At 37.8% G+C, this 12,003-nt stretch overlaps 1 protein-coding gene across 1 annotated transcript in view; it reads right to left on the bottom strand.

Moving 5' to 3' along the window:
• The window catches only part of LOC140242407 (protein lin-28 homolog), a 47,250-nt gene extending 35,621 nt beyond the window's left edge, over positions 1–11,629 (bottom strand). Inside the window, exon 1 of the mRNA XM_072322142.1 lies at positions 11,496–11,629. Within this exon, the coding sequence (XP_072178243.1) occupies positions 11,496–11,517 (22 nt within the window). The 5' untranslated portion in view covers positions 11,518–11,629. The remainder of the gene's footprint in view (positions 1–11,495) is intronic.
• Between the last annotated feature and the right edge of the window lie 374 nt (positions 11,630–12,003).

The raw sequence follows: 12,003 nt of genomic DNA, 5'->3' as shown, positions 1-12,003 counted from the left end.
TCTAATGTATATCTAACATACCTCAGTCTGTGCACAAAATGTAAAGCAATCAAGAAATGCCTTTGACAAATGTTGTTTTATTGTGTACAAAGTAGGAACCCTATTTGAAACAGGTTCGATCATGTGCACATGATTGTATACACTATAGCTTGAAATTTAACATCGAACATCTACAACAGGCAAAATCCGACGCACAAAATGACAGATCATTTTATTATCACAACTATCACAATAAAACCACAGATCATTGCATTTCCTGCAATGGGTCAAAACATACGAACAGTATACACCAAAATACAATAATATTTGTTTTTACACATAAGGACTACAAGCGTTGCTGGAAGAATGAAAGAAAATCCCGAAAACGAGAATCTGCTATGACAGCCAGCTTATATACACATACACACACACACACACACACACACACACACACACACATACAAATCGTGCTTGCCACTTGGGAATCGTACACAAAGGAAATCCTCAAGTACAATGTCCGTCCTTGACCCTTTGTTAATTATTATCTTGAACAGCCAAAGAGAATATCACCACTGGTCATAATCTTTCCATTATACTAGGCATGGCATTTCCTGGTTATCATTGAGTAAATAACGCTCCTCCAATATGGAATTATACGATATGGTTAACAACTCAAGTCAACACATTTTACAATACATACAAAATAATATTTAGCAGAGTTTGAATTTTGAAATGAAGTACTCAAATCGAATGGTAGGATGGGCCAGTCCACTTTAATTCACTTAAAAAAAAATAGGCCTACCAAACGCAAAGATTGTAATGAAATGAATTTATACCAAGGAGTTACCTCTTAGGATTATTTTACTTGTTATACAGAACTTTGCACAAACTATACGAGTTGTCATTGATCAGAAAAATATTCGTCCCCCTCACACACACACACACACACACACACACATTGCCTGGTTGATGAACAAAGTTAAATAGCAGTAGTAAGAAAACAAATCGTTTTGATTTTATTTCTGCCGCGATAAAATTGATAACCTCGGGGATTTAAGATGAGTAACTTTATCAGTAGAGTCCGGACCGAAATTCTGACCTATTCGTTGTCCCTGAGATACAGTATACGTTTCTCCCATACTGTATATTCAATATACATGTATATTTATATATATATATATATATATATATATATATATATATATATATATATATATATATATATGTGTGTGTTTTGTTTGCTTTTATTCCGGAAATCCTCTTTCTAATCAACATCTCTTTCTAAAGTAATGAAAGAAAAAATAATGTCTGTTTGTAGAAGCCTCGGTTATTGCCTCTCTGTATAGGCAATGACAAAATGTTTTTCCAGTCGTATAATATACATGTAGTTTGAATACACGAATTCACGAATTCTCATTACAACGACCTTACTTCTGATAAATTATTCGCCATTAGATCATCCCAACTTAACAAATTACTTCTGAGGAGTTTATTCAGAAGTAAGATCCCTCGTAGTTCGAAATCAATGTAATAAACATCTTTATATATATTTAAAAAAAAATACTCATTTTTAGCTCTACTCAAAGTCTCCGTGCGACCACAGGTTGTTGTTTTAATTCCCCTTCCATTATTCATATATCATTAAGCATAACCACTAAGCATTTACCAACTAACCGTCAAAAGAATTCATAAATGCTCTTCCTTCATTAATTTTCTCATTAGTGCGTTCGTTTATTCACTCATTCATAATAACGCTATGAAGATTGATTTCCAGAATTATGAGCGCGTGATAATGTCTGCCTTAGGAATTTGAAAAAAAAAAAAAAAATCTGTGCACAATAATCTCTTAATGTGCTTCAAAATACCAACAAATGATTCTTAACAACTGAAGAAAAATGAGAACTGAGATATAGTGCTGTGGGCCTTTTTGTAGACCTGCAGTTCGGTTTGGGCGCTGTTATCTACTAGTATTTCTGCTTTTGCGGGGAGGGGGCTTCAGTATGTCTAACAATAGTTATTTATGCACTGACATAGCAATACATCAGACTCATTGCATAACCCATTGAATCATCTTTTCTTCCTATTTTGGAAACTGGAAGCCCCCAGTTAATAATGGCCAACATAAGTTACAAAGTTTTAAAACCGAATAGGTCTGCGCTTCAGGGCAAGTTCTTCAAGACGACGCAGGTGTGTTGATGAGCGATCACTTTTGCTGGAGAGCGTTACTTGTACATCAAGGTACGCTTTGTATATCCTCCTTTACAAGTTTAAAGTAAATACGAAATATAGAGGTATGATATTATACAAAATTTCCTCTTCTGAAAGCACTACTTTCCTATCTGCTCAATGTTTCGTTGTTGTTTTTATATGTCATATCTATATACTCATTTCCAAGAAATTCATAATCAGCTTCCATCACGACAAACCTCATCTTATACTGCTTGTGACATTTTGAATGCACACGTCTTTCTAAAGGTAAGAGAACTATGACTCGTACCAGACGCAATTCGTAAGTATGTATATGTAAGATTCCCTGAGACAGCTTTCCACTCAGGGGTGATGATTATTACACAAACTATCTTCTACAACCACAAGTTTGGCGGGAACTTTATACAGCTCTATGCCACTTTAAATTACTTTTAAGATAAACCTTTCACTACCCTACTCACAGATTGTGATATAGGGCCTACTGTCGATGTGACCATTTCCCCCAAAGTAAAGAGAGAAAAAATGAAGAAAAAGGAAAAAATCTGGGATTCTCCTTCACTAAAAACCTAATTAAGTTTACACGTAAGAATAAAATTTTTGTTTGAATAGTATGACTTGCAAAATTGTGACATTCTACAGCTGTACATCCATTCCCATCACCACTGCGAAGTTGATACAAAAGTAACTAATTTCGGACAATTTCTGGTGATATATGAACAAAAAGTCTAACAAATCCAATGCTCACCCCTAATGATCTTTCAAATTGTGACATTCAAAAGAAAACGAAAATGTGCATGTTATAATTGTTACTTGTTTTACCATCAGAACCACATTTATCTTCTCAGTGGACGCCAATATGTGTGATCTTGCATACAGATTAGGAATTCTACCAGTGACATTCCCCTATAACCAGAGAGGGGGGCAAGAAAACACCTCCCCGAGGTAAACGATGGGGACAGAGGGAGGATGGCATCAATCCGGGCTGGTCCTTCCACTCCCAAACTCCCGACGATTATGACCCTCGTTGTTGTTGCCCGTTCAAGAATTCCCACGCTCTTGTACGTGGGTGTGTGGTGCATACGTGTATTTGTGTGTATGTATGTGTAGTGTGTGTTCTGTATGTGTTTCAAGCTGCAGCGCCTTAGTGACCGAATGACCAGGTCAAGGGTCAAGAGAAAAGGCGCGCTCTATTTCAATGCGTGTACGTCGAATGCACACAGAGAGTATAGCCTGAAAACAGCTTCCACTCAAAACAAGGAGATGCAGTCTGTACAATGTTCTACACGTAATTCATTGGATGCAATGAGTATACCTGCAGAAAATGTACATGCACAAGTATACACAATCCTGAATATGAGAAATTTTCTTTGAATGCCTCTGAAAACGTGAGAATATCATTTACGAGTTTATTTTAGGTATCGATCGATAAGTTTATTACGTTTCCATCCCAGATATTTGCGGGCCTCATGCCGGTCTCAAATCCAAACGATGACTTATCACTGCACAGTTTGAAATGACATTCTCTGTAGGCTCTACATTATCTGCACATTAATGTTCCAAATTAATGGTATAGCGCAACGTTTCAACTGACCTACGCACGCATTATTTTTCACGAAATTTCAATTTCGAAAATTGATTAACATAAAAAACATTAATATTGAATCTTCGTTGTGTTGCAAAATATATACAACACTGTATAATGGTATAATGGTGATATTTGTAAGAAAGGGTTGGTAATAGTTGCTTTTTAAAGCATCAACAAAAATATGCTATTTTTATGGTATTTTCTAGCAAATAAGTCAAGGGCAAAGAAAGGAGTTAACGACATCATCTGCTCAGTTAATTTACATAACGGATGCTTGCCACCGACATTACTATCGGGTGAAAACATAATGCTAAACTTTTAAATTCTTCACAAAAACAACACCTTTCTAATTACATGCTCTGTCTTCGGGCCATTCTGTGCTTTGAATTTACTCTTTTTTATCATACGGTCAAGTTGAACATCATGGTGTGCTCCTGCACTACACAGTTTGTCCTATAGATTCTAAAACCAAAGAGGTTTTATGCAAGTCTAAGAACTTATTACTCCAATCTTATTCTTGCCCCCAGCCTCACCATTTCGATCTTTGTGTCTATAACTGTCATCGTTTGAGATGTACGGTTGTACCCTCTCTGGTCTGCAAGTCACCAGGTTTTATTATAAAATGATTTCATCTGTTGGCAATAAAAACTCATCAGTAAAACACTGTCCATGTATTCCTCATGAAATTGTAAGGCATATTCGACAATTTCCTCTTGCAAGAATAGATGCGTATAAGTGTTGTGAGTGCCGATTTATCGTGAAACTTAGAAGTGACTAAATTTTTATCCAATCTCGGGAACAAATAACAAATTTATCATTGTCGATTCATTTTATGGCACATAATAATTAACAAAATTAGTATCTTATAAGTGTGCTTTGTGTCAAATTACTTTCAAGCAAAACACGTATACTTTTCCACAATCATTGGCAGTGTACACACACGGCATCAAGACATAATGCCATCTACTTATACAAAACATTATTACTGTAATTACTTTAACTATCAAATTATCCATTCATGCACTATTACAGATTACTCTCATAGTGATCGCATTATTGCAATTAACACTCTTACGCAAAAAAAGGGTAGGTTTTAGTCAAAGCTTCATAAATGCAGTCAGCAGGGTTACACGTTGGATGCACGATGCTTCTGGTGTGACAAATGCGACAAGTGCAATCATTGTCGACTTTACACCGACACTATCCATTGATAATTCTATAATTTTCAATCGATATCAATCGGGTATACACAGGTAATGACTCATGGATCATATCGGCTCAACCGAGCTACAGTGCATGGACGGCTGTATATAGATGAAGAACAAAATTGCGAACTAACCACGAGAAAAATGGAGCCTGTATAGCTATGACACCTCTATACTATCATAATCATTCCTCGAAATGTATAAGATTGGACATTAAAAAGAATTATTCTTATCACAGCAGTAGTTGAACTTTTCGTATGATTCGACTTCAGTGACGAAGAATGTAACGTTTCTTCAAAAAGGAGTATTTTACCTTTACAATATTGATGCAAAATATGCAAACATACGACTTTATCATTCCGAAAATCCAAATAAACAAACGATGTACTCGTACAAGTTGTATGTCTGTAGATGATCAAACCTATAAGTTTTGGTGTATCATCTGTATTATCTTTATTGGAAAACAGTTTTATGTTACGAAATATTATGATGCTGCCAATAAACGATGAGATTTTCAGAACAGTGCATCACGGTATCACATGTTTTGAAGTTTATGTTTGGTTTATCAAAAACAGAATCACAGCTAACATCCAAAATCATCTGTCGTATATCTCATTAAAGAAGAGAGCTGTATTTCCCAATTCTCACGCGTTTTCATCGCCATATTTCCGAGCATAATATACCATTGTTATCGTATAAATATATTGCATAAAACCACGCAAATGGAATTAGCACTTATATGCAATATGGAATACTACATTTCGATACAAAAGTCTTGGGGCACCTTGCACCTTGAACAAATAGAATAGCATCTTTTGCATTTCTCTTGCAGAAAAAAAAAGGGGGGCAACAAGAAGAATTTTATGCGGCACCAAAGATTCATGACAGGTGGGCGCATCTCCTCTCTCAGAAAACTGGTAGAAATCAAAACTTGTCGCCAAAATAATAATGAACGTCAGCGACAAAATACGAGGCAGTTGGGACTGGTCTTGTCGGAAAGGACTTCTTTGGAATAGATTTATAGATATTAGCATTCTCTGCAAACCCGAGCAATTTTGAAAGAAAGAACTGGAAAGCTTGACATTTGTAGTCATAATATAAGTGTGTCAAAGTTCAAGCTTCTTCTTGGCAATGTTTAGGGATTGAGAAATATGAAGCGGTCAAAAAATGATATGAACTTGCTTTCTTAGATTTCTATTTTATCCAAGGTCTGTTGGACCAATCACAGGCAATGTTTAACTTTGCGAAGCTTTCCAAAATTACTTGAAGAGTTCCAATCTTATTTGACAGTCTTTTTAGAAATCACCATCAAACTGCATGCACAAAGTTGTTTTTTTTTAAGGAAAACACAAACAAATGAAATATGGATACATGCACGTATAGAAAACGCACAGATCAAAATTATCGACATTGCTTTACATCAACACAATACATCTGTGTACATCATTGTGTACGCGACAAATTCTCCCACGCCCTAACAATTAAACAGTGTATATAAACCACGCCTGCTAAAAACTGTATCACTACAATTTATAGGCCTTTCCAGTTTTGATCACCCATTACAGTTAGTCCACATCGTCCCATGTACGTGGATATCATTCCCCATAATCGAGCATTGAGATTTTATTAGATAGAAAAACACTGGTTTTATTTCCGCGAAAAGACGCTTCAATCCCGCAGCGCAACGAGCATGAAATTAAATTGATGTTACCGATTTGTTTTCCACATGAGCCGGCAAAGTTGTAAGGACCCATTTCTGTTTTCTTGCTATAAATTCCCAAGATACTATGCAAATGTGAGCACCTATACTATATACCATTAGACGCGAAAATGCAGATGTCATTTCAATTTCTACGCGACCTCTATGCATCGTGCCATTATAAGTTAATTATGTTTAATGGTAAAACAATGCATACATTCGCGTCCCGCGCTCTGTAAATCCCCCGACACACTGTTTTCCTTCGCAGTGGCTTTCACACATAAATATCAGAAATTATAATCCTTTCCTTCCTATAATGACGGTGAAATAGTTATGTTATGCATGTCCCTTGACTGTTGTAAGTCCTTCTCTTCTTCAAAGGATATCTTGTATTTCAATGCCTACCAGTAAAAAACACATATACCCCACCCCATTCATATAGGCCTATATGCACCAAGAGCTTACTGTGTGTGTTATGTGGGAAAACGTGTTGGCAGAAAACTTATATTATAGGTATACATAAATACACTGAAATCGCAACACTTCAAATTGGGTAATATACAAATGTAGTGTAGGTACAACTGCATCATTCATCGGCCCACTTATACACCATGCACAAAATCAAAACCATTCTTTGTTTAAAACTATTTTTTCACAGAATCCAAACAAAACAGTTAAGTTTGGGTTTTTTACATTGCTTGTTTGTTTGTTTTCATCAGAACTCGAGAATAATGTACAATGTAGGTCTGTTTTTGATTTACGTTTTTTCACGCCTCTCAGCTATGGGTCAGATTAAGAATTACCACAAAGCAAACTCTAATAAGCAAGTGTATTCCGCGTCAGTTTTCCCTGCTTTATTCAATGATTATGTCTGCGTTGTCACTTACAGGAAATTAAGGAAACAACAGAAAAAAACCCACTAAATTAAACCATAAAAATTATCTTGCTATAAAGAGCAATCTTGCGATTTTTCCGTATTTGCTGCATTATAGAATCCACTCCAACAATTAAGACTGTACTAGGATATTTCTGGTCGACAAAACGAAAATTTTCTTTCACTGTAGAATAGCATTCGTTTGTTGTAATTCCTCCATTATGTTAATGAGAAATTCAAAACACACGAAGAAAACTAATTACGCATACAAAGGTGATCTTCCATCTCCCTGATCATGCTATCAAAACGCACCTTGAGAAATGGAGAACGATCATGTACAATTTCGACGAATAACGCAACTAAGTTTTCCGGCGATTTGTATAAAAGAGACGTACGCATTGTACGCTGAACAGAGAAGATATTGACTAGATACAATGTACTATAATGATATTCGCCATTTTCTTTCCGAAAATTTACCACTGATGGGCATTCAGAGCAGAACGGTTGTATGGTAAATCATTCATGTCAAAGATACAAGTCAGAAACCGAGTGTGAATGTAAGCTTGCAGCCGGAAAGCAACGTTGAAGGAATCCCTTATTCATATGGAGTAAAGACCAAGTAGTTCATAAATCCATAAAACTATAATTACATAATAGTACCCGATATCATAAAAAAGTGAATGGATATGGGTATAAAATTAATTGTAAGTTGATGGGTCATAACTTGCGGGGAAACCATGAAGGCCCATTGCTGAAACGTGTGGATGGAATATGCACAAAAACAACTTGGGAATTTTATGCACGGGATATAATCACTGAAGCAACAAAGGACAACGGAATCTTATTTGTGGGTTTGGTCTATTCTACGATGGAAAAAATATGAACTGCACTTATCTTAAATCTAAAGCAACGACAGATAGATAAAATCAAATAAACCCCGATAAAGAGGTCAAGATCAATTAAAACATGCCACCCCATTATCCACAGGTAATATTATAACAATTTCTTCTTCTGCCTCACCCATAATAGCTTCTTTTTAGCCCTCTTTTAATTCATTAACCATGATAACCAGGCATATATACCCAAATGTTGGTCTCTACCTATATACTTATCTATCCATACATCCCACACACAATATAAACACACTACTGTACAATGCAATGAGGACACAATACTTGGTTCCTGCATATTGCAAGGAGGTACATTGTACGTGGGGGCTATAGCCATGATAGCGCATAAGCTGCACGACGCTAAAACGCAAACGCCAACAAGAAGAGGAAAATGGTTAGAATGTCCATTCATGAATTGCCTTGACCACTCTCTCTTGACCACTCTAAGCCTTCCGTCCTCACATCGGCAGGTCAAGTTGCACGGACGTGGGTCACGTGACCCGGTGGAGGGCATGAAGGCTATTGTTTGGTGCTGCTTGACCCCGTAAATTAAGCCGCCATTCACGCAGTAAACAAAAACTTCCTTCGCGAACGAAACATTACGCAGCGATTAGACTCGCATCCCAGACGGTAATATTATTTCACCTCGCAATAAATGATGATAGGATAAATCTCTTATAGAGGAGTTATCTTGCGATTTCTAAACACTTCGACAAGAAGTTGAGCCAAAGGAAATTTCTGAATAAACAACAGTTAAATTACGATACTCTGAATATAAAACTGTCACCTCAGAAAAGCAAAGGACGTACCCTAACTGCACTTGCAATTTTAATGTACAGTGTATACTGTGTGTATTAGTCACATGGAATGAAATTTGTCAAAAATTGTTTCCCTTCTCGTTCAATTTGTCAAAAAGTCGTTAAATATCACAACTATACAGCGACAATATATAATTCATCAAAAAAGCCTTGAAAACCCAGTCTTTCCTTCGGAAATTCGCACTATGTAGGCCCTATACTCCTGGTTAATTTAATACGCTTTTGACCAAACTTCATCCAAAAATGCAGCACAATCTGTGTGTCTTTTTCCGACGGATAACATAAAATTCTATTGCGCACATTTTGACAAACACAACCAAGATTTATTTCAGTATTTCAGAGAAGGTTGTTAATCACGAATGCAGTCCATTCCAGGCTATGGTAAATATCACAGAGTAAAGTAGTGTAATGCATTCTCTACACAGTATAAAATGAATGTGACAAAATACAATGTATAATACCGTTTTGCATCAGTCAATATCAAAAAATATGCACTCACAAATTCCCTACACTTAAAAAGCCTACATGTAATTCTTCAGAGAATACTGCTTTGAACATAAAGCCTCACATTTGACCTTTTTCTTTTTGAAATATGTCGTGAGTCGGGAGTATACCTGATATCAAAACAGTCCGTGAACTGCATTGCATTCTTTCTCTATACAACCTAAAGAAGAATTACGTGCCTACGATATATAAACAGATGAATTGAGTAGGATTCAAAAATGTTCAGAATCTGAATCAAAGTCATTCATAAGGTCGTATACACAGAGTCAAAACAGGTGTTTGACAATATTACAATGAGTTGAAATGGGCATGTTAAAAAACAAAAACGGTGGCACACTTCAGAATGTTAACGTTACTCTTATTTTTCTGTCGGGGGTCATTGGAAGTGGGTACATGGAGTCATTGTACATTGGTGATTTCTATTTTGTCAAGATACCGTACTAGTGAACCTATGACATTTTACAAACCCACACATTATCCTTGTAATCCAAAGTAAGGACAACGCACTCGGACAAATTGCATTTACAGACGCAAGTACTCTGGACGTTGATAGGTGAAATTGATTCGTTGTCATTTGAACACCCTGAGCATAGATTTGTTTTTGTTTTTTGTCATCATAAGAATAAACTTCGAGGGTGTTAGAAGGAGCAAATTACACACATCAATATCCTCTTCATATTTCTGTGGAGAACCATTACTCTGGGTAAGTCGAAAATGGAATGAAAATTTTGTGGCAACAACTTGAAGACGCTAGCGGGCCGTTTGTACGTGATCTGCTGTTTCTCCGTACGTGGGGGTAATTTTGGCAGGCGCCCAAACCGACGCAACAGGGTTACATCAACTCAAACTGGCCCCCACTACAATATAACTCCATGCTGCTTTATGGTATACTCCAACGCACTTGTGCACCACTCAAGCAGGCTGACCTTCCGCCATAAGCTGCTACATTCGAACAGATTCTTGACACCAAACAGAGGTCAACAGCCTCGGTAAACCTCTTCGATGATTATGCTAACATTTAAATCCTGAAGGTGCCCATAGGAAAAATATGTCCACATACCAAAACATATTCTATGGTCGCGTCCATTCCAAACGAGGAAAGCATGGCAAGCTAATCCTCGCCATCACGTCACAACGCGATGGGGTATGGGGCCGCGCCTGCCTTCCGCAGCCAACTCGTAGGGGCAGCGAGCGGCCAATAACGAGTGTACCACTCTCATTCCCGGCTGCGTTAGGCTGAAGGTCGCTGGCTGCTGAAGAAACGTCGTTACATTCGATTCTTCGTTGGGATAATTCCTCATGTACTCTTACACTTTTAACTTGATGATTGGTACAGCTTTACGAAACAGGTACACTATGGTTATCTACGACGGGATTTATACAGAGCATTTTGATGGATGCCAAAGCCTCACGGTGCACGTCCAGTCGTTTTCGTGTGATCATTCCCGATCGTACCAAGGTTACAGTACTCGATTGCGGCAATGTAGACAACTCAAATCAATTCAATACAGTGACTGGCGTGGGAGACACATCGTAGCCACGACGGCTACCACATTCTGCTTTCTAACCTTTTTAACACATTGATAGTGATTATTCATCACATGAACAACTTTTTTTTTTTGGTACAAAGCGTCGTTTTCTCTATTTCAACACATCACTTGGAACGATCTTACATGGGTCGATCATTACAACTTTTTACACTACGATTTGAACAAGACAGAGAGATTGCCAACCTGAGGACGGGGCCTCCGCCATACCCGATCACCAGGCAGTCCCGGCCGTTGTGCTAGCTCCGTGCTCCGGGCCAAGCACGGCGCGGTCGCCACGCACTTGGCCGCGACTGTCTCTCGACTCACTCCTGCTGTAACTTCTCCCAGAAGTGAGGCTTCGTCACACTGTGTAACAATTCCGAGGTTGTTTTCGCGGTTTAATTGCCTTCTAAATCGGTCCCGCTACGGATATCTGCCACGTTACATTCGTTGAATGAACCCAACGCTCTAAAAAATCACAGTTTCATGTGCCCAAGCGGTCTCCCGTGTTCGCTATTGCGGAGTATGTATCTCTTTTCGAGTTACTACAGCTGACAGCCCTCCGCACACAAAACGCACATAACACATGGGCTTAATGTTTTGCCCCGAATATAGCATAGTGTGTGAGGAAGGTTACGCACGCAACACTCGGGTGAACGCTCGGTCCTTCACTTCCACTCGCGCACCACGTGACCTTACATTTCGTATGGAG

Source organism: Diadema setosum, chromosome 19 (genome assembly GCF_964275005.1).
Source record: "Diadema setosum chromosome 19, eeDiaSeto1, whole genome shotgun sequence".
In the NCBI taxonomy this organism is placed as follows: domain Eukaryota; kingdom Metazoa; phylum Echinodermata; class Echinoidea; order Diadematoida; family Diadematidae; genus Diadema; species Diadema setosum.
This window is presented reverse-complemented; position numbering and strand designations above follow the sequence as displayed.